At 39.8% G+C, this 24,398-nt stretch overlaps 1 protein-coding gene across 1 annotated transcript in view; it reads right to left on the bottom strand.

The window, feature by feature from the left end:
* The window catches only part of DNAH12 (dynein axonemal heavy chain 12), a 167,079-nt gene that overhangs the window by 135,814 nt on the left and 6,867 nt on the right, over positions 1 to 24,398 (bottom strand). The window contains 13 exon segments of the mRNA XM_030570491.1: positions 1,687 to 1,812; positions 4,915 to 5,050; positions 6,245 to 6,423; positions 6,681 to 6,772; positions 6,893 to 7,049; positions 11,183 to 11,371; positions 12,271 to 12,466; positions 13,248 to 13,406; positions 14,662 to 14,737; positions 16,416 to 16,605; positions 18,007 to 18,033; positions 18,379 to 18,469; positions 23,640 to 23,812. Of these exon segments, the coding sequence (XP_030426351.1) occupies positions 1,687 to 1,812; positions 4,915 to 5,050; positions 6,245 to 6,423; positions 6,681 to 6,772; positions 6,893 to 7,049; positions 11,183 to 11,371; positions 12,271 to 12,466; positions 13,248 to 13,406; positions 14,662 to 14,737; positions 16,416 to 16,605; positions 18,007 to 18,033; positions 18,379 to 18,469; positions 23,640 to 23,812 (1,791 nt within the window).

Consider the following 24,398-nt stretch of genomic DNA (forward strand, 5'->3'; position numbering starts at 1 on the left):
CAATACCAAGAGACTCCTAGCTACTGCAGAAAAACGACAGACAGCCACCAAGGGGGACTCCAGTTCTGGAGTGATAGTAAGGTCTGCAGGAAATGTAAAACCAGCCTTAGTAGATGAAGGAGACTGTACTGACAATGACAGGGCTCTGTCCAATGGTACAAATACTGGAGTCTCAGCAGAAATCTTGTCAAGATGTGATACCAATGACAATGGGGCAGAGGAAGCAAGGATGGTACCAACGTGGTTTCAAAGGAGCCAGTTTAGATAAGTAAGCATGATGGTTTTTAGCCTTCTTGGTCAGTAATGGAAATGGCGACCAGTGTGGAGCCCTACCTGGAGATCTTTGCTCCTTCTGCCTTGGACAGCAGGAGTCACTAACTGCGCTGAGAATGAATAAGAAGGCTTGATAGCAACATGAGGTCTCATAGACCTAGCAGATCCCTTAGCTCCCAGAGTAGAGTTTCTTCCTGTTTCAAAACTGGTTTTATTGAGTGCCCCTGCTACAAGAAACTGCTCCTTAGGTGGTACCTCAGAGTCAGAGACACTTCATATTGACCTTTCTGTAAAAATTTTAAAACGAGCATCACAAGCCCTGTCTGTGAATTCAGTAACAAATACACATGGCATGCATGCTAGGAATACAAGACACCTCTAAACAAAATAAATATTTTGTACTCACATCACTGGGGCATAAGAGTCTTGGCACATTTTAAAGCCCAAAGATGTGCTCTCTGCTTTCGGACATATTCCTCAGTACCAAAGCAAGACTCAAAGAAAGAAAAGTGCTTTGGATTTTTTTCACCCACCAGGCTTAAATAAAACTTTTTTAAAAGTACACAAACTCTAAGCTAAGTAACTATAACCTTAAAGTATCTAAGAGTCATGGGAAAGCATGGGGACACTATGAACTCCAGCTTGCTACCATGGGCAGTGAGAAAGAACTACAATGTGAACCATGTGGACTATTGCTCGAAGAAGTGGTGGAAGGTTAAGAAAGTAATCCATTATGGATCTGGATCACAGAAAAACAACAGTTGCATATTCTTCATTAGTAAACTTTAATTGAATAATTGGAATTCCTAATTCTTATTTATCTAGAGAACAAAGTCGCATGAAAAAAAATTAATATCCAGTACATTTAGAAAGAAAATAATGAAATAATTTCTTCACATAGCATGTAACTAGGGTTGAATTTTTAAAAAGCCTGGATAAATCCCTCACACATCATGGTAATAAGTGTGCAAATTAAAAGGATGATATTCATTTCTCATGCTTCAAGGCACAAACTTTTTGGGGTCTGGAAGGAATTTTCTCCAGTATAAAGTATTACACAATTGGCTAAGTGCATTGTAGTGAATTTTTATCTTCCGCTGAATTATCAGGTATTGACCACAGTAGAAGTAAGATACCAGACTTGCCAAAGACTTTAAGCTCAAATGACAGTTCTAATTTTCTACATTTGTAGCCTGCTGGTACTTGTTAAATATCTAATTATTATATATTCTCCATTAGTGCACTGGCTTCTTATAAATACATAAACCTGGCACCATGATATTTGAGCATCTTATAATGAATGTTGTTATACACATTTGGACTGGACAACAGCAGCAGTGAAAATAAATTGTTGAAATACAGTACAAGGCCTAACAAATTAGAATATATAATGTATAAAGAAAATATCTTTACATCATCATGTTCATCAAAGATGGGATTAATCTTCTGAGGCCACAGCAGGACTGTTGCATTCAGTGCCAGATCTTCAGGAGCAAATATAAAAACATCTAAAAGGTAATTCATTCGCCTTTGGCATTCCTACAAAAGAAATTCCAAAAAACTGATATATCATGTTCGCTTATACCGTAGTATAGAATAGGATAACTGAAAATATTTATGAAGGTAAAACAGTGAATTCAGACCCATAATCCCTTGTTCCTCATTATTCTGGTCCCAGGATGAAACCCTGGCCTCACTAATGTCATTACCAAAACTCTCATTGACTTCGGTGGGCGTCCCGGATTTTGCCTCAACACTATAAATTATCAAGGAATTGATCTCCCGTTGCTTTGAAAGGCAATGTAAAATGGAAAGTTTGTATGCAGAATCTTAGTACGTGTCTCCTCTGAAACATTTTTCCCCTACAGTGATCAGATCACAGCTGCTGAGTACTATGCTTCTTGATCTATCCTTTAAGAGGCTATAATAATATAGACGTCATGGAGTTTGTGAGAGACAAAGCCCTGCACCCTTGGCTGTCGGCGATTCACCATGACTCTCAGCCAACTAGTAAAACAGAAGGTTTATTTAGACGACAGGAACACAGTCCAAGATAGGTCTTGCAGATACAGACAACAGGACCCCCTCAGTCAGGTCCACCTTGGGGGGGCCCCAGGGAGGCCAGAGTCCCATCTGGGCTCCCCTCCATTTTCCCACCCAGCTCCAAACTGAAAATGCTCCAGCCCCTCCTCTCGCCTTTGTCTCTTCCCCGGGCCAGGAGGCCACCTGATCTCTCTGTTCTCCAACACCTTCATTTGGCACCTTTGCAGAAGAGGGGCCCAGGCCATCAGTTGCCAGGAGACAGGGTGTCAGCCATGCTTTGTGCAGACAGCATCACAGTGGCCCCCCTAGGGTTCTGCAACAATCACACACCCCATGACACTTGAGAAATGCATAAGGGAAACTGAGGCACCCACACAGCACTCAGAGAAAACATTAAGAACATTCCCACTTCGTCACAATAGGTAATATAAAATTACATGTTGTTGTGTAGTTTCTTTTAAGTTAAATAAAGTTCAATTTTTAAAAAATTAGAAATCTATTAGAAAAGCATAAGATATTTAAGTTTATGCCTCCCTTCATGTATAAACTTCTCTTATCTTACCATGTTCTATTAACTTGATGTCTGTCTGAGGAAATCCTATTACTTAGCACATATGCTCATCCTGCAGCATATGTTTTGTTTGTCATATATGGCTTCAGCATCAAAGTGGAAAATCTGATCACACATCACCTTGACCGAGAGTACAGAACAAATCAAAAAGCCACTTGCTTTTGGAAATTTTAGGACTAGAGTGGAGCTATAGTATTGTTTGAATTTCCTTTCTCTCACAATTTGAAATACAATATTTCCTATTTTTCTTCCAATAATCAACAGTCACAGCTCAAGTGCTAAGTAGAAGCATCCTCTTGTCAATCCCATCCAAACAATAAAAGGCTCATCTCTGACATTTACAGACAAAATTTTAAACACTAGAGGCTGGCTGCAGCTGTAAAAAACCTGCACATTAACAAAACATTTGTATGTACCAACTGGTACCCATTTGTGTCCCCAGTTATCATATTTACACATGTAAATGTAGTTTAATATGTGAGTGTATATTTTTTGCAGATACAATCAGTTTCTACTTTTTATAAATTTGGTCTTTAAAGTCAGGACCCAGAGACAGTCTCTACCTTGAGTGTCCTGCAAAAGACACATTGAGAGGAGCTGAGCGGCGTGCTCATGGGAGGAGGAGGTGGAGCGGAGGTGAGCTGGGGTGGGGAGTGGTTCCTCTGTGTCCCCCCTCTTACTTGCTGGGCCCCCCTGCCCCAGCTTGCCTCTGCCTCCGCCTCCTCCCACGAGCATGTCACTTAGCTCCGCTTTTCCTCCCTCCCAGGCTTGCCGCGCAAAACAGCGGATTGGCGCGGCAAGCCTGGCAGGGAGTGGGGGGAAGCGGAGCTGTGGTGCACTCATGAGAGGAGATGGAGCAGAGGGGAGCTGGGGCGGTGGGGGGTCCAGGGAGGGCCGCAGCAAGTAACAGGGGGGCACAGAGGTACTGCTCCCAACTCCAGCTCATCTCCGCCTCCTGCCCTGAGTGTGCGGCTGCCGCTCCGCTCCACTCTCCCCGCTTCCAGGCTTGTCGGGCCAAAAAGCTGATTGGCGTGGCAAGCCTGGGGGTGGAGGGGGAGAAGCTGAGGCATGGAGTGGTAAAAGCAGTACCTCTCCCTACCGTGATGTAACGTGGTCTCACCTATTGGGTGAGATTTTTTTGGCTCCCGAGGACCGCGTTATATCGGGGTAGAGGTGTAATTGAAGGAAAATCCTGCCAATCCTCTACATGCATGTAAGCAAAGGGGGGGGGTGGTAAGGGGCGAGATGTATAAAGTTCACACAGAGGAAGCATTCATCTTGTGTTGCCATGGATCCCAGATCCACGTGGTGTCCTTAAACTCCAGTTAACCAGAACTTTTGGTTAATCAGTGGTACAGTGTACTGTATATTTAGACAATGCCTAACCACATATAAACACATGCTATGTAGCAAAGATCTATATACAGGTCAGGGACAGCGGACTTGCCATTGCACACAGTCAGAATGTGAGGGGAATTTTCCCACATGTGACAGGAACTCAAAAAGATTAGGCCTGAATAAAGACTGGGAGTGGTTGGGTCAAACCTAAACTTAATTTCCCCAATACTAATTTCTCCCTGCTGTTACTCACACCTTCTTGTCAATTGTCTGTAATGGGCCACTCTCTTACCACTTCAAAAGTTAATTTTCCTCCCTTGGTATCCTGCCATTAATTGATTTATCTTGTTAAACTGACCTCACACTTGGTAAAGCAACCCCCATCCTTTCATGTATTTATACCTGCTCCTGTATTTTTCACTTCATGCATCTGATGAAGTGGGTTCTAGCCCATGAAAGCTTATGCCCAAATAAATTTGTTAGTCTCTAAGGTGCCACAAAGACTCCTCGTTGTTTTTTTCAAAAAGTATGGAGGACATTCTAGTCTGGTGGCTGGAATAGCAACTGAGGAGCACGAGCACCTCTATTGTTACAGGAGATTTTTGATCCCCAGCTCCACAGAAACTCCCCAGTGTCCGTGACTGCTTGTTTGGAGAAGGATTTAAGTCAAAAGAAATATAGACATTTACCTTGATTTTTATGAGCAGTTCCTGAATACCTGCGGTTTTTGCCTTTTCTACATAAGCTATCATTTCCATCATTTCTTCTGTGGTCTCAGGAACTTTTAATGCACGCTCTTTCATTGTTTCAAATTCCTTGCATATTCTGTAAAATCATGTCAAAGTTTAATATTTTGTTTAACTTGGTTTCTAGCTGAGCCATACCAGCAATATGTGTATGACAGTTACCAAGCATTCCTGGAACTATAGTTCCAATATCTCTTTAAAATCACTGGGCCAAGTCCATCTCTGGTGTAATTCCATGATTTCAATGTGACAGTGAATTTGATCAATTAGCTGTAAGAGTCATATAGGGTCCTTTACTTTTACCTTTCTAGTAACTCTTAAAATATGTTATACAGTTGTTGCAGAATTTTTTTTTCTTTTTTTAAAATAAATACATTGAAACCTAAGCACAGTATTAGGGCCATATGTTATTAATTTTCTCTCTCACACACACACAAACACACTCTCTCTCTCTCTCTCTCTCTCACACACACACACACACGTATGGTCTGCTTTGCATTATAAGAATGTAACCCCATTTTGTCATTCTTGTAACATGGCATCATAGTATTTTGAATAGTATTTGAGAATTTTATCATGCCATCATACATTTTTATTTATTTCTTAACAGTTCATCCCTTACATATATAGATAATCTATAGTTCTCTCTCATGTATACAAAGCTTCAAGAAATTGTGAAGTCCCTTCCGCTGGCCAGTTCTGGCACTTTACACTTGGGCAGGGCTGACTCCAGGGTTTTTGCCACCCCAAGCAAAAAAAAAAAAAAAAAAGCTGTGATCACGATCTGCAACTCTACCGCCGCCGCTTCAGTCTTTGGTGGCAATTCAAAGACAGTTGGTCCTTTGCTCCAAGAGGGAGTGAGGGACCCGTCGCCGAATTGCTGCTGAAGACCCAGACGTGACGCCCCTCACCGTTGGCCGCCTCAAGCAGCTGCTTGCTGGGCTGGTGCCTGGAGCCGGACCTGCACTTGGGAAGCCAAGAATGCAGTGAAGTAGATCTCTTGCCAGGTAGTTTTCCCAAAGCATGCCAGCTCTGATAGAAAGGTTGTGCTCTTGCTGGAGTTAGGTCCTGAAGTCCAGTAAAAAGATACCAGCCAATGCAATTCCCCTGAGATACTACTGACATTCAGTTAACCAGGAGTTTTGCATATGCATAATCAAGGGAGTAAAGTACTGTATATATTTATACAATGCCTATACAACAGAAATGCAACTATGTTAAATAATATTCCTTTCCAAGAAAGTGGTAATTTATAGCAAGAAAATATACTCACTTTTCATTTTCCGCTATGTGATTAGCAACTATTCTCTCCATTAGTATATTGGCAAAGCTTTTTGCTTTATCAGTCAAACCCTGTTTCAAATCATCACAGTCCAAACGTACCATAGGGAAATGAGCTAGTAGTGGCAAACTCATGATTTCCTTAGCAAGGCTGAGGAACTCATCTATAAACTTCAAAATGACATGTACACATGTTAAATTGCAGAAACATTTTAAAAAATATTTAGATCCATTAATAAGATTTATAAATTCTTTAAAAAGCTTTAAAAATAATACTTTATTCTGATTACCACATTTATTCAGAAAAAAAATCCACTTGTGGATACTCAATATGTTTTTGTGAGCTTAACGGCTGTACACCTATTTTTCTCTATTTTTTTAATTATTCCAAAGAAAAATTATGCATACAACGTATAATTTAAACTTACAGCAGTATATTCATCAAAACTGTGTTCTTCTGCTTCAAAGCTCTCTATTCGTGTGTCTGCTGTACCATCTACAAGCCAACCATACCTTTCAACTGTAAGGTAATAATCACATTGAAACCACAATGCATGTACATAAAAGTAGGGTAATTATTTCACAAAATTAACTTCAAGTACTAACATTCTCATACAAAACGCAGTCTTAGCTCACTTACCATATCTTTCAAAATGTTCTTTTGGACCTTCCAAGTTGGCCTGGATTGCTCTCTTTAGTGTAGATGAGGCCCAAGCTATGACATGGTCAGCAAGTTCAGTGTCAAGAGTTGCAGTGGTGGCCCCACCAGCTAGCCAAGAATGTACTGTTTGAACATTCTAAGAGAAGCAGAAAATGATAATTATATTAAAAAAGTAAAAGAATAGCAATACAAAATTTAGATACATGTTCCTAAAATGTAACTTGGAAAGGTTTTTTTAAAAACTGGGCTTGCTGCTATTATTTATTTGTGTTGCAAAATCACAAGAGGCCCCAACCAAGATCGGGGCCCCATTGTGCTATCGACCATGTGCACACATGCACACCAAGACTCCCTGCCCCAAGAGCCTACAGTCTAAACAAACAATGTATTATTCCCATTTTACAGATGAGAAACAGAGGCACAAAGAGATATATGGCTACATTACGACACCCTTACTCTGTGGCTAGCCCCATTGAAATCAATTAGTGATACGTTACTCTGGAAGTAGCCTAAGTATGAATAAGGTTGTTGGAATCTAGCCCTCAGGTACTTGCCCAAAGTCATCCAGGAAGTCTGTGGCTAACCTCGAGTTCCAGTCCAGTATCTTAACTATAAGGCTTTAAACCTTCACACTTTAATTTAAGAAACTGGAGGTGTTAGCTATTTAACAGATACATCCTTTATCCAAAATGGTAGTCATTTGAATTAAGTTGATGATAATAACAAAAACAAAAGAACCTGGGCTGACAATGAATCTGGGTTATTCACTGACAGGTTCATTGTCAATGAACCATTGGGTTGTTGCCTGCTCAGGAACAAAAAAAGAGATTACTTTTTTGTTTGCTTTTGTTGCTAACATGGGGAGTCCTCCACAGCTGGAAAATGGAACTGGACACTTCTGGATGATGAGAACACTGATAGTGATTTGTGAATTACCTGGTTAAATGATCTGCAAGAGTATTCTGAATTCCTAGAAGACAAGAATCTTTAAGGCTGATAAAACTGGCAGTGCAAAAATTCCAAAGCAGAATTGCCTCTTGGCATAACTTTTGTGGACTGGGCTCCGCTTTGTTTGGTTACATGACTGTTGTGTTGTTGATGAACACCAACAAATTATGACCTTGGACATATGGAAGGAATGCTATGCAAGCCAAATGGATGGCCCAACGCTCCCTAATACGCACAGGCACTTTAGATTTTGGAAAGACCAAAGATCTTGCATCTGAAAGGGGTCCTAAGTGAGCTCCTCCAACCTAAATTTGATGCATCTGTGACTAGGGTGATTGCCTATTCTGGAGAAGCAAAGGGAATTCCCACACAACCCCCTGAAGGTTCTACATACCAGTCCAGGGAGAACAAGACCTGAATAGTACTTGAATCACCATTTCTATATGATGGCAGGCTGATGACTACACCACAGCTAGCCAAGCTTGTAGCTCCTTGAAGTGCATTCTGGCATGCTGCACCACACAAGTGCACACTGGCAAATCCCTCAGAAGTTTGATGCAGTTTCGTAATGTAGTGACAGGATGTATCTTTAGAGCTACAGCAACAACCTCCATTGTTTGGAATCTCAGCCTTAGCAGGAAAGCCCTGGCCTTTGTAGAGTTCTGGACTGCTCCAATAAATTCTATTCCTTGTACAGGAGTCAGGGTAGATTTCTACTTATTGATTAGGAGCCTGTGTGTCAAAGGTGGACTGCACAGTTGCCATGCTGGACAGTACCTGAGATCTGGACTGACTTCTTACTAGCCAGTTGTCTAGGTAAGACTCCTGACTTTTGCAAGAATGCTGTTACCACAGTCATGCACTTCGTTGAACATATCAGGAACTACTGACAGGCCATAGGGCAATAATGTGAATTATCAGTGGGATCACTGACCACAAATCTGAGGCATTTTCAGTGGCTCTAGGGAATTGCCACGTGAAAATAAGTGTCTTAAGTTGAGAGCAGCATACCAGTCATCTAGGGAAGGGATAACAGAAGCTAGAGTGACCATCCAGAATTTTATTTTCTTTAGGATCTTGGCTAGCAGTCTTAGATCTAAAATAGGTCTGAGACCCCCCTTTGCTTCAGGATTATGAAGAATCAGGACTAAAATCCTTGCCTCTGAGCAACATGGGAACTTCCTCTATGGCCCTCATGAGAAGGAGAGACTGGACTTCCTAAAGCAGAACATTCTCATGACAGTGGTCCCTGAAGTCAGATGGGGAAGGGGAGTGGAATGAAGGAATAGAAACAAATTAAAGGGTGTATCCCAGTTCCACTGTGCTTAGGACCCAGCAATCCATGATGATGCGGGACAAGCACTTAGGAAGAGGAACAGACGGTTGGCAAATATTGGGGTGGAAAAAGATATTCTGGGTAGTGGTTGACTGCTCTTAACCAACAGATCAAAGTGTTTGTTTAGAGGACCCAGTTTACCTAGATGAACTGGCAGCTATAGAAGAAGGAGGAGGAGGAAGATGCCTCTTGTAATTTCTGCCCCTATTCCTAAACAGGTCCTGGGTACGAGACATGAAAGGCAGAAACCACTGGGTCTGCTGCAGGCAGAACTGTTTACTTTTTGTCATTAGTGTATAAATCCCCAGAGACTTAAGGGTTGCTCTTGAATCCTTAAGACTATGTAGTCTCTCATCAGTCTTTTTAAAAAAGAGCGAGAGGCCTTCAAATGGGAGGTCTTGGAGAGTTTGTTGCACCTCTGGGAGAAGACATGACAACTGCAACCAAGAGGAATGCCACATAGTGATGGCAGAAACCATAGCTCGAGCAGCAGAGTCTGCCACATCTAGACTTGCCTGCAAGCTGTTCTGGCAACTAAATTGCTCTCCTCTATCATAGCAGTGAACTCCTGCTTTACCTCATCCGGAAGCCTGTCGTACTGACTCAACAGAGCCTGCTGGTTCATGATTCTAAACTGTAAACCTCCCGTAGAATAAAGCTTCCTTCAGAATAGGTCCAGTTTCTTTATTTCTTTCCCTTTTGGCATACCACACATTGGATCAGTTTCAACGAGCCCGTCCTAGGCTCTGGAGTGAGTGACCCCTCTTGGTTTAAGGACGATATCTGGGAGTGTCTCTTCTTTGAGCACTCCTCTGTGTCATTGCCTCCACTTGTTGCTTTCACTGAAGATCTAGACAATGCTGGTATTGAGTCTTTAGAAGACTTACATTGCCTCTTCTTCAGCATCTCTAACAAAGATCTGCTTCTTGACTCAGTCAGATCAAGGGGCGCACTCCTAACAGATCTGGACATGCTTGATACCTGCTCTGCACAGGAAGGATCTGATGGTGGGCAAACTGCAAGCTCCATGAGCAGACTGTTGAGTCTAGTTGCCTTTTCTTAAAGCAGAGCTTGAACCCCCTACAAATGTCACCTTTGTCACTCACATACACCTCCCCCAGACATTCAAGACAGCTGGGATGCAGGTCATTTACTGGCATAGACTTGCTACCTGAGTGAAGGTCTTAAAGCCCGGAGAACAAGGCATGAATCCGGTACCAGTACCAAAACGGAAACTGGTGATTCCATGATACTAAATACTAACCTAAACTTACTCGTCATCTAACTATGTATAAAAAACTCTAAACTAGCCTAAAACCAACACAACTGGTACTATCTACACTAAAGAGGGTAGGACTTTCAAATGCCAGGATAGCAGTTCCAACAACGGTTCCTGGTGGTATGAAGGAACCGAGGGAGGTCAGGGATGGCTCTGCCCTTTATTCCTGAATGCAGGGGTGTGAGGCAGCAAAGGGCACTCATGCCACCCCAACAGGTACTGCTGAGGGAAAAATCTCCAATAATTGTGCACGAGGTGTGCACAAACTTACAGTGGAATGGATGTGCAATCACTCAGAGAAGTAGTGTTGGGCTTTATTGGTCCAAACTCTATTTGTCAAGCTGCTCACATTGTTCTCACTGGGGAACGTCTGTGACCACAGAGGGTATCCAGCCTCCCTCTTAGACTGTTAGTGCATATGTTGCCATTGGCAGTAAATACTAATCATTAGGTGGCACATAGGCAATCACTGGCTCCTGGTCCAAGGCACACCAAAACACACCTCAGAGCTCAGCATCCTGACTGCCATAAGGAAACATGCTCTGCATTGCAGAATCCTTGCAGCAGAGACAATGCACCAGGCTACACTCTGTTTCTAAACTCTCTTCTGGCCAGGGCAGGACAAGATCCTAAATTATTAACATCTTCATATACTCTGTAACGTTACACATACAGACTCCAGAGATAAATAAAGATTAAACTGTACCTGCAGAGTCTGCCCTATCCGGGTCACTATAAACAGAATGGCTTCTTCCAGATCTTGAAGGCTTGGATAGAACTCCATTTTCTCATCATCAAAAGTCAATTCCATCTTAAACAATGGCAGCCATCTTTTGTCTTCAGGATCAAAGAGCTTCACATAAGCTTCAACAGTTCTTCTCAATAGCTCTTTCAGCTAGACAATACCACACATTGACTTATTACATGAAAGCACCAAAAACTATATCTCTTCCACTTTTTAAATAAATCAGGACTTCCATTTTACTTCAGTACCTTGAGCCTTGCCCGGAGCTCAATTAAATCAATAGGAGTCCTTCAACTGACTTCAGTGGGCATTAGATCAGACCCTTAAAAGTAACACTCACTTCTGTCAAAGTGTTTTTATCTGCTACTGTTACAATAACACAACTAATATTACTAGTGCACCCAAGCATTACTACAAGTGACAGATGGAATATGATAATTATTTTTAATTTTTGTTTGCTTACTTTGTGCATTTGAAAGCACTTTATATATAGTTAGTTTTAACCTTTTTCCTATAATTTTTTTTCAGGGTTTGATCCTGAACACACTTATACATGAGCAACTTTAATCCCACTGAACATTATTCATATTTACACAACTAGTCCTTTGTCAGTTTCCCTTCTTTGTATGTGTGTGTTTGTTTTAAAATACAGCAGCAGGGTAAAAGATTTTTTAAAAAATATGGGAAATATAATTTTGCAACCACGAAAACTGGCTGGGGAATTCATCAATTTTATCTCTTTTTTTAACTGATTAGGTTTCAAGTGACTGAGTCTCTTGAAAGAGACTATCAGACTGTTTTATGTCCAAAATTTTCATTCGCTTTGGGGAAAATAAAAACACGTAATACTATCTAAGTCTTTTAGAAAAGAAAACTTTTTAAAAATCTGGCAATATATTTTCCTAATCTAACTGGATTCCAGAAAATAGAGAGTTAACAATAAGATTTTTTAATTAAAAATAACAGATGGTATATTGAACTGGCTTATTTAAAAATCACCAAATTATTACATATAAAAGTTAACTATTGTAGGTTCAAAAGATATTCACCTGGTTAGACATAAGTGTAGCCACGCAGTTATAGAAAGAATCAACTTTATCTGACTTTACACCCTCTAATGCCTCCTTTCTGGTGAAGAGATTGATAACTCTTGGATACCATGTGTTCAGTAATTTCTCTTCTGTTTTTGAACAGTTTAAAGAAACATCATTCTTCAGTGATTCACAATCAATTGGACCTTTCAAACTGTTTACCAGAAAAAGAAAAACGAAGGACTGATATGAAAATTAAATTCTAAGATCTAACGGGACAACTGTGTAGAATTGGGATCTTAGTCTTGTACTATATCTACCAAACTATGAAGTCTATTCTTCCTTTAAAAAAAGGAAAGCCTAAGTGATCCTCTTAAGGTCAGATTGAAAAGCCCCAAAAACTAAAGAAGAACTGATACTGGGAACAGGATCAGCAACAAAGGTAAGGAAGATAAAACTGGATTTATCAACTGCAAGACTGGAGAAAAATAACCAAATGTAAATAGTAAAGGGAACATGTAATAGTGGAAAATAAGGAGATGAACATTGGTGAAGTTGCCCTACAGCTAGCAGTCTTGCTAGAAGAGAACATATCAATTTCTTCAGGTAAAAATACAGGGAATCAGTCCTACTATATGTCATGTCTTGGTCCACTGAAGTCAATGGGAATTTAGCCATTGAGTTCTACTGCTCATGAGCTGGCCTTAAGAGAATTAATGGGAGAACATACTCCCAATGTACTGATATTACTCATAATGTACAAGCAGATGAACTATTTGTTCACAGCACAGAGTAGGAAAATTATGTTAAATATTTTACAGTGTGATGTTTCCTACTTATAGGACCTTAAAGAACCGAAATAACACATTAAGCATTTTATTATTCATATATCAAATTAAAATAAATTGCAATTTCATAAAATTTTTATTAACTACAAAAACACTGCTCATATAGCCAACATTTATAATCTTTTAATTCAACAAAAGATATTTTACCTGAAATTTGACAAGTCCACTATAAGTAATTTGGAAAATGTTGTGTAACCAATATCCAGTAAAATTTTCAGAGTAGGATGAAGAATGTGCAAGTTTGTGAGGATCTGACTTCTTGCTTGTATAAAACTATTATGCCATGGTCTGGAAAAATCCAGACCTCTGAAAAAGTAAAAGCAACAAGTGGAGAAAACAAACAACACAACATATTAAAGAACTTCAGTAAAATATCCTTTAGATCTAAAAAGTGTGATTTTGAAAATAAATAAATCTATATAGATATAGATATAGATATACACCCACACATTTATGCAGGGAAGGGTGTTATGCACCTATCTTCAACATAATGTAGTGGAAATTATGTAAATAAATTGTTCACTCATCCATGAGATAATACACTCTATTTCAGATCAACTGGTTTTACCACCGGTTCACCATCATAAACTGTGATTTCATCAGATATTATTAACTCAGAAGGGTCAGACTGGATTAGTATTTGGGTGAGAGATGCAAGTGCTGGTGATTCAGAAAATGGCACTCTTGCTTCTAAATAAATATACCAACAGAATGTGACAGGGGGCACTCTGCTGCCATAATTGCGATCTTTCAGATTAAATTTAAAACCAAGTTCCAGACTACAAGTGGTCATTAAAATTCCCATTGAACTCTTCAAAAGAGTATTTGTATGAACCCTGACGTCCTAGTCAAATTCCAAATTAGGAATTTATATTCTATCTGAATCTCCCTACAGTTTCAACTTACTTCCTGTCCTAGGGCTGGATCGCACATCACTGAAGTCAGTGGAAGCTTTGCCATCAACTTCAATGATTGCAGGATGAGGCAGCCAAAGTGTAGTGAAGCATTGCTCTCTACCATTGAAAAGACGCATTTCATTCTAGAGGTGGCTACATTTCAGTTGTGGGCAACATGATCTTTATGATTTGCATAATCAGGGCTAGATTCTGATATCCTTATTCATATTGAATAACACCTTACTTCATTAGTCCCATTGACTTCAAATAGAACTACTCTTGAAGAAGGGCGATGCTCAGTGTGAGCAAGGGTACCAAAATGTGCCCTGTCGTAAAAATTTTTTAAAGAATTAATGATTCATTTGGATGTAAACTGCTATATAAGAACAATGGCCTGATTACTGCTGAATTGCAGAATCAATACTAGGAGCCCAGTTATCCCATTATTGTGTTTATACATCTGAGTAAGAGTAGGGTGACCAGACAACAAGTGTGAAAAATTGGGACAGGGGAGAGGGGTAATAGGAACCTATATAAGAAAAAGACCCAAAAATCAGGACTGTCCGTATAAAATCGGGACATCTGGTCACCCTAAATAAGAGTCGCCCAAATGTAACTGAAAGGGTGATTGGTCACTAGGCTACTTCTTAATGTAATTTACTCACAAAGGTGAGACTGGTAATGGTCCTTCCTTTTCATCTTCAAGTCCTTTTACATCAGGTTTCACAAGAACACTTCGCACTAGAATGCATTTATAAATATGTAACCATTAGAAGGAAATTTAACTATATTTAATTTCCACAAAAGGAAACTGGCTGGTATTTTCTCTGTCTTTCTCTGGAGAGGACCAAGACTCTGGTATGATGGAGATTTAACTATCACTCAAATTTTTCATAATATTTCCCCCCACAAAGGTCCCTGATGAGGCCATTTTAAAAGTTTGTATTGTCAAGTATGTTTTGCGGAAAACTGATATTAAATAAGGAATCTCCTTTTCCTATCAGACTGTACTTTAATCTTCATAAGGTTTTGGATAAACTAGTGCTTAACATGTAAAATAATTAGAACACTTAAAAAAACTTCCACTGGAGTGTATGTGACAGGGCACTCTGCTGCCATAAGTGCTGTCTTGTTCATATCAAATTCTAAACCAAGTTCCAGACTATAAGTGGTCAAGAAAGTTCCCACTTTTCAAAAGAGCATTGGTAGTAGTAAGGACGCTATGAATATGCTGGCAACATTTTAAATGAAAAGAATAACCTAACCTATTAATTTTAAATATTAGCCACAAAAATATCGGGTATAAAATTTTATCACAAATACTTTTGCAGTTTTCAGAAACTTTTAGTGTGAAAAAAATTATGGAAGCTTTAGATTAAAAAAAAAATCTAGATTTAAAATTCCATTTTAAAATCTTTTGAAAACAAGTTTCAGAAATGTCTATGAAAAAACATCCAACAAAAAATATTCAGTTTTAAGCACCTCACTTTATAACTTGCAAAATAAAAGAAAGTCAGAAGGGCATTTGTCATCTGGTTCATCTTCACCCTACCACAATGTTTTTTATGTTTGCTTTAATAACAGTAGAAAGTAGAAGAACATTAATTCAAACATAATTATTATTTTATTTGTATAATTGCAACACCTAGAGGCCCCAGTAAGAAATCAAGTATATACATAGAGTGACCATTAAGCTAGGCACTATAAACACACACAATAAAAAGACAGTTCCTTACAATCTATATTATGAGAGACAAACAAGCAGATGGGGGAGCAGCATAAAGTAACAGTGAGACAATTTTGATTACATCAGCTTTAGCTGTTACCAATTATTTTGTAGGCAACATGACAAAGGTTAAGTTTTCAGGAGAGATTTGAAGGATAACACAGTTTCTTTGCAGATTTTTACCAGGAGCATAAGAACTAACGTGGGGAAAAAAGGATGAGGGTGCTTGTGAGAAAATATGACTAATGAACAATAAAGGCTAATATCCCTGAAATAGAATAGGCAAGAAAAGAGGGCCCTCTAACATAAAAAATGATGGGTAAGGCAGAGATAAGCCACGAAGGTTGTCTCTTCTGTAGAAAAATAGATATGTTCTCAACTCAAGTAAAATAACAGAAATTATTTAATCTCAAAGTAACACCCAAGCAAAGACAAGACAGTTTATAGTCTTCACATGAGTAAGCAGCAGGAATTAAAGACTAAATGCCTCCATAACTCGACCTGCTAACTAACTCAGGTGAAAAATACAGACTGCTTTGTCTTCACTACGATATTACTTCAAGTCAGTAAACTAGAGTTAAGGACATCTCTTTTTCCCCCCGGTGACGATTTTCTGCAGCACCATTTTGAATGGATTATAACATGTACCTATTCATACATTAATATTAATATAATGTAGCTTGTAGCTCTTACCCACACATCTCTTCATGCTCATTTCAAAATCTTTTGTTACTTCATCTAAAAGCTCTTCAACCAGTAATTCTCTGTCCTTGCCTTCCATAAGGGACTGAGGCACCAGAGTGAGCATGGAGGTCAGCCATTGCTGCTGAATAGGAACTACTGGATTACTTTCCACACACTTCTTCATAAAGAGATAGTTGGTCTGAAAGGACAATAATATCATAATCATTAATCCGCTAAACTAGACTTTCATCAGTAGAGTCAGGGTATCAGTGGGATTATTATCTTGTCAAAGTAATAACTAGTACACTGAAGGCTGCCCCAAAACAGGTAAAAAAAATTTGCCTGCCCCATTACGCAAAGATAGTGTATTGTTATCTTTCTTGCCTCAGTTTCTGCTAATGCTTGTGGAGCACATCTTTGTGACTTTGATACAATAGATAGCCTCCTCTAAGGCTGATATTAAAGCAGCTCAATTAATCATTTACCTGACACAGCAGACTAATGAGGTATGAGCTGGTGCTTGTGGGTGATGGGTTTGTTACCACCCACATTAAGACCTGTACACCTCTGGATCTTAGACACTGACACTTACTTGACAGGGGAAGTGTATGGAACACAGTGGCTAAGTAGGTGTGATCAAGCTTCTTTCTAGTTTAGGGTAGATGCTGGACTGTAGATTTGCGTCTGAGAGCAGAGTGGCTCACAGATATATGCCTTGTCTTAAGAACAAGAAGTTATCCGCTCCATGATTTGCACATGTACATACACACACATAAATAAATTTTCTCCTTAAAACCAGGGCACAACCTCCATGATTCCCAAACCCTTTCATTTCCCAGGGGCTAGAATGTAACCTCTGGCCTCAATTCAAAACTCACTGATGTCTAGCTCCTAGGCAGAAGCACGCAAGCAGCTTTGCGTGACTCTCGCCTGCAGGTACCACCCCCCTCCAGTCCCCATTGGCTGGGAACTGGTGCTTCGGGTGGGGGCAGCACGCGGGACCCCATGGCCCCACTGCCTAGAAGCCAGACCCGTTATGGCTGCTTCCGGGGCACAGCACGGTGTCGGAAAAGGTAAGCACTAGTCTGCCTTAGCTGCGCAGCCCCGACAACAGGATTTTTAAATCCCAGTAGGCATGGCTGATTGCAGCAAAGCGACCCAGTGCCTTATATGCTGCGAGCCAGTCTCGACCCAGGTTTGAAAAACACTGCTTAAGTGACCACTTATCACTTAGTCCAGCTTGCCTGGGTAGCAAGATAGGCTCTCCAGTCTAAGAGGACTGCCTGTGACTCAATGATAAGACTATTATAGTGATCCAGGAGTTCACATTTGTTACTTCGGTTGGTGAAATCTAATTATAAAACATACCACCAATTTGGAGCATCTAGCTCATTTTTGGCAGTTTGTCCTGAGGTAGGCACTCACGGCCGTGAGCCACTCCAGACAGCATGACAGCCATCTCTTCCAAAAGACAACTGTTAGAAACTGGCCTAATTTAACACTATTAATTCTTCACACACATGCAATTTCTGTATTATTTCAGCAGGAATCATGCGGTATCTCTTGTGAGAAAAGTAGAATAGTAAACAATTTAACTCACTCTTCGTTTTTTTTGTTCACTGTTCATCTGTAAAAATAAAATGAAAACATAACAAAAACAAGTCACATATCAAAGTATGAGTGTAAACAATGATAATCCATATCAGAAAACAAATATATTAATATAAATCGTGATTCTCAAGCTGAACAAATATTATTGCTACTTAAGAGCTCTACCTTACAAACATGCATGAATCTATATATTGACTTCAGTGGAACTATTCACATGGGTCAAGCTATTTATGATTTAATGCAGGATTAGGCCCTAATTTGCTAAACATTTGCAGATAAGAGACTAAATACATTATCAACAAGAATCAAATATAACATGATTAAAATTAAACATTACAGCTGAAAGGAATTAAAAACTCACAGTAGAAGGTAGTTCTGGCTCAGGAGGTGTGGGAACTCTCCGATACTTTTCTTCCATGGTTGCTTTATAATCTTTTAAAGCCCGGTCAATTCTGAAGTATAGTTTATAGTTGGAAATAGTTTAAAAAGCTTTTACACAATATTTAAAAAATAACATAATACAGTCATTTTCAAGTGCTGCAAATTCCTTTTTCATATTTACCAACTATTCCAACTCTATAGAGTAAGACTCTCCAACTCGCTCTCTCTTCTCTTCTATAGTGAGATATCCATATCTTAATCACAGTTAAAAGAAAATATTCTGTGTGTGTGTGCGCATGTGTATATATATTTATGTACACACACGGGACTTTCACTAGAACGTGGGATTTGGGATCCATGCGTGATACTGCGTTAACACGGGGACCTGAGTTATAGCAGGGACCACGTTAAAATGAATTGCAATTAAAGTAATTAAATTTGAGATCCATGACCGTGACATACGTGAATTTGCGCTATATAGACGCGCGTTCTAGTGAGGGTCCGGTGTATATATATGACTGAGTGAAGTGAGGTTCCTGAGGAAGTCTAATTGTATTATTTAAATATGTTAAGAAGCAAAAAACATGCTCTTCTTTTTACTGCATGAATTTATAAATTGAAAAATAAATAACTAAAATAATTAAATGGCCATTAGAAGAGTTTAGATGACTGGTATTGGCCTGTCATGTTGACCTTAGCAATCAAAACATTGCACCTCATTCTGCTTAATGTGAGTACACTGTACATTAACAAGTGAACATATATATACAGGTTTCGGAGTGGTAGCCATGTTAGTCTGTATCAGAAAAAACAATGAGGAGTCCTTGTGGCACTGGGAGACTAAAATTTATTTGGGCATAAGCTTTCATGAGCTAGAACCCACTTCATCAGATGCATGGAGTGGAAAATACAGGAGCAGGAAAATGCATGGAGTGGAAAATACAGGAAAAGATGGCAGCTGCCTTACCAAGTGTGAGATCAGTATAATGAGACAATTTAATTAACAGGAGGATACCAATGGAAGAAAAATAACTTTGAAGTGGGCCACTCTCATTACCACTACAAAACAGTTGAGAAGAAGGTGTGAATAACAGTAGGGGAAAATTAGTATGGGGGAAGTTAAGTTTAGGTTTTGTAATGACCCAACCACTCCCAGTCTTTATTCAGGTCTAATTTGATGGTGTCCAGTTTGCAAATTAATTTCAGCTATGCAGTTTCATGTTGGAGTCTGTTTTTGAAGTTTTTGTTGTTGAAGAATTGCCACTTTTATGTCTGTTATTGATTGACCAGGGAGATTAAAGTGTTCTCCTACTGGTTTTTGAATGGTTTTGAATCAGGGGCTCGTTCACCTGCACATCTATCATCACCTGCACATATGCCATCATGTGCCAGCAATGCCCCTCTGCCATGTACACTGGCCAAACCAGACAGTCTGTACACAAGAATAAATGGATACAAATCTGACATCAGGAATTATAACATTCAAAAACCAGTAAGCTGGCACAGTGAGTTTGTTAGCAGTAGACATATGGTTCAGGAGACGTATCCTAGTAGAACAGTTCAAGAAAAATAGTCAATCACTATTAGACTCACTGGCAATAAGTTTGAAGTTAAAATTGCAATTTAATATTTCCACCTAATGTATTCTTTGTTTGATTAATGTTGCATCATAGTGTATTCAACATCAAAAGTGTGTTTTTCTTAATTCTCATGTATTGGTATCACATAATTGCCCATCTAGTTTACAAATTAAAAGTCAAAATAGCAATAACATATTTGATTACAGTTAGCAATCCCATTCTTAACATACATGACAGAACAAGGTCATTTTAGAGATTATATGACATGTTTGAAATAAACCTGTCTTCCGCATTTTAAATTTAAAATATTATATTTAACATTCATAAGTGTATCTATCAAAATTTCTAAATATACATACAATACTAAAAAAAAAATCACAATTTAGAAGAGACCATTTAAAAAAAATTACACATCATCTGAAAATTATTAATCTATTATTGCTCAAGATTATTTAAAATTGAAAAAGATGAAAGAGGAAAAAACTGATTGTTGTCCATTTTTTCCAGTTTCTTTACATTAAGTATTTGACAGCTGTTTTACTGTTTCCCTGTGTGGGGTTTTCACAAATCAAAAAGGGAAAAATCATTTTACAAAGTAGAAAATATGATTATAAAATCCACAAACATTGGCAAGGGGACTCAGGGACAAGTGCAGTAACTGAAACTATTCTGAATTTCTTTTTAAAACTGGCTAAGTTTCAGGTTTATAGTGTCCCTTTAAACAAATCAAAGGTATCATCTTCTCTTTCTCAACAGTACATTTACACTTAACAAGAGTGGAATTAATAATATTTTAAACTATTCACACAATGTACAGTCTAAGGATAGGTATCAATATTTAAGCAGAACTTCCTACTGATGGTATGATTATGATTATGTAATTCTCTTGTAACATAGCTGCAAATAGTGTATCTTAGGCCATCAATGACACTAAATATGTGAGGATCATAACTGACCTTATTTAAGGAGAATCAATTTAACAAGACAATTTAATATCATACTTCAAGAGATCCTTCTCAGCCTATCAGAATGCACGTCAGCAGTCATTTTATTGTATAATAAATTATCAATGTGACATAGTTAACATTCCGAGCATTCCAAGTGGCCTCACTCTGCCACTACAGATATTAGTGGAAAATCAGAATTTGGTTTCAGATGTTAAGAACTAAAAATGCAGGGGTTTAATTTTGTATTTGTTAAGCTTGTATTGTGATAGACCAGGGGTCTGCAACCTCTGGCACATGGCTTGCCAGGGTAAGCAGCCTGGCAGGCCGGGCCAGTTTGTTTACCTGTTGCATTGACAGGTTTGGCTGGAAGCTGCGGCCTGCACATCCCTCGGCCCATGCCTCTTCCTGCCGCCCCCATTGGCCTGGGATAGCAAACTGCGGCCAGTTGGAGCCACAGTCGGCCGAATCTGCCGATGCAGTAAACAAACTGGCCCAGCCTACCAAGGAGCCATGTGCCAGAGGTTGCTGACCCCTGTGATAGACTGAAAAACATGCAGGACAGGTTATCTTGCTCTGTGCTTGTAAAGCACCATGTAAATGTATGGCTTTGTATAACTGATTTTATAGTTATTAATAAAAATACCACTGCCTCTTTTCCTCAGTACTAATCCAATTCCCTTGTGCTAAACTACTCTTAGGCCTTGATCCTGCAATCTGACTTTAAGCCAGTGCTTAATTCCACTGAAATCAATAGGACACTAAACTAATGCAGGAATTCCCCCTGCATGGACCAGACTGTAAAATCCAGGCCTTATTTTATCTATTTAGGAATTGAATTATTTCCAAAGAAAACAAGGGGGGGCATATTTCTTAACTATAGTCTGAGTAAAAAGAAAAATGTTTCAAAATGTGAACAGGAATATGCATGCAGTGCATAAAGATATTGCATGACTCTTACTTTTAAGAGAGATGCATTAGGGTTATCCATACAACTGAGTACCCTCACTACATTTCACCAACATGGCTCCAATCCTACAAAGACTTACACAGGTGCTTAACTTTAAACATTGAATTGGCATCAATGGGACTCACATGCTAAGTAAGATAAGCATGTGCTAAAGCCATTGCTAGACTGAGGCCTTAGTCTCCATTCAATCATCTTGAGGCAATTATGTACTTTCTCTATGCTTCTTAACCCTATAGATTTAGGTTAGATTGCTTCCTTTGCACTGCTTTATCTTTGATCAAGCAAGCAAACACACACACTTCCAATGCCAACACTACTCTCAGGATAACCTGACAGATGCCTTCTTAGCCCACATCATCCTTGCATTTATACCAACAGAGCAATCATACATCCTTAAAAACTTGCAGAAAAAGAAATATAGTAATTTAAAAGATAGTTGCAATAAATAAATTTCAAAAAAACCTTAGCAATAGATTTCCATGTTAATTTAGTTACCAGTCAGATCTACAAAAATTACATGAAATTACTCTTTCTAATGTTTTTGTAAATGCTTTTTCATACATAGGACTTGTAAAGCATTATTTGTGTATAATATTAATGTATGTAGATCTATGAATAGGGCTCCATGTCTGTCATGAAGGTCACAGAAGTCACAGATTCCATGACTTTCCGTGATCTCCATGACTTCTGCAGCGGCCAGTGTGGCTGACCCTAGGGCCAGCTGCTCAGGTAGCGCCAGGGCCAGCCACACCAGCTGCTGCTGGAGTGGCCCTGAGGACTACCCGAGCAGCAGCTGCTGCAGCTGGCCCCAGGGATCGCCCAAGCAGCGGCCAGTGCGGCTGGAACCGGGGACCGCCTGAGCAGTGATCCTTGGGGCAGCCATAGCAGCCGCTGTCAGCGGCCCCCAGCAGCAGTCCCGGGGTGGCTGGAACAGCTGCTGTTGGCAGACCCCAGCAGCAGTCCCAGGGCAGCTGGAGCAGCAGAGGTCAGCAGTACCTGGCAGCAGTCCTGGGGCACTGGAGCAGCTGCCAGTCAGCAGCAGCCCTAGGCAGCTGGTGCTGTGGACCCCTCCCTAGCAGCGACCCCTCCCTCCCAAGATTTAGTCTGGGGTATTTACAGTATAAGTACTGGCGATGAATTTTTGTTTATTGTCTGTGATATAGGCGATGAATTTTTGTCATAGGCGATGAATTTTTGTTTATTGCTTGTGACCTGTCCATGACTTTAATTAAAAATACCCGTGACTAAATCATAGCCTTATCTATGAACCACCACAACAGGTGCACTCCTTTGAGACAATGCAAATCACTAAACCTAGAACAAAACATGCAAGAGCTGGGGCCAGAGCTTTCTCTGTTGCAAGGACCCAGCTACAGAACAATCTTCTAGAGGAGCTGAAGTGAATCCAGAGTCTACCCATCTTTAGTTAACATTGCAAAGCCTTCTTTTTTGAGAAAACCTTTCCATCGTAACTGACACTCATTCCCAATCCTTCCCCTTCACAAAGAAAACCTCTAAAACTACCCCCGAGTTTTGATCCTGTAAAGGGAAAAGTGTCAGTGAGACTCCGTGACATCATTAGGGACCTTGCTATTGATTTTATATGGAAGACACTTTGATGGTAATGGGTGGCAGCATAAAACTCGAAGAAAAAAAGATTGTTAAAACCTCTCAGTTGCCTAGGAATGCAGTGGTCCTTTAATCTGAATCTGAACATCACTTATTGGTTGAATTATATGAAACTCACACTATCTGATTAAGCGTCTTTTGCTGTTCCTTGAATCTTCGGTATTTCAATAGTTTATTGTGTGATGATGATGACACACCAGCTGTTGATGACATAGGTAAAAGTATAGGTGGTAAATGATTGTTCCAATCCTCTTTATCAGTGGGTAGTGTCAATCTGTTTGACAATGACATCTAAATGCACAAGAAAACAAGAAAAATTTAATATATTACTATATTAAATTGTACTTGCATGAGAAATAGAAAGGGTTAGTCACAATAATTTCCATGATCTAGACACCAAAGCAACATAGGCTTCTACAATGGAAAGACAGGCGCAGATTCCATGAGTGCTCCAAGGTTGGAGCATCCATGGAAAAAAAATAGCAGGCGCTTAGCACTCACCAGCAGCCAAGCACCCTCCCAACCTCCCGTACCTCCTGACCACCGACAGCACCGCCGATCAACTCCTCCAACTCCCTTCCAGAGTCTCCCACCTGCCGTGAATCAGCTGTTCCATGGCATGCAGGAGGCACCGGGAGGAAGGGAAAGGAGCACAGACGGGGCGTACTTGGCAGAGGGGGTGGAATGGCGTGGGAAAAGGAGTAGCGGGGGCATGGCAGGGCCTTGGGGGAAGAGGTGGAGTTGGGGCAGGGCCTGTGGCTGAGCAGGAGCTGAAAAACTGGAAGCCAATGCCTGTGACTGGAAAAACACTATACTGTATGTACTTAAATTCCAAATTACAAAGGGATATTTAGGGCTCTATTCAGTCCTTGGCTCT

Source organism: Gopherus evgoodei, chromosome 7 (assembly GCF_007399415.2).
Source record: "Gopherus evgoodei ecotype Sinaloan lineage chromosome 7, rGopEvg1_v1.p, whole genome shotgun sequence".
Classification (NCBI taxonomy): domain Eukaryota; kingdom Metazoa; phylum Chordata; order Testudines; family Testudinidae; genus Gopherus; species Gopherus evgoodei.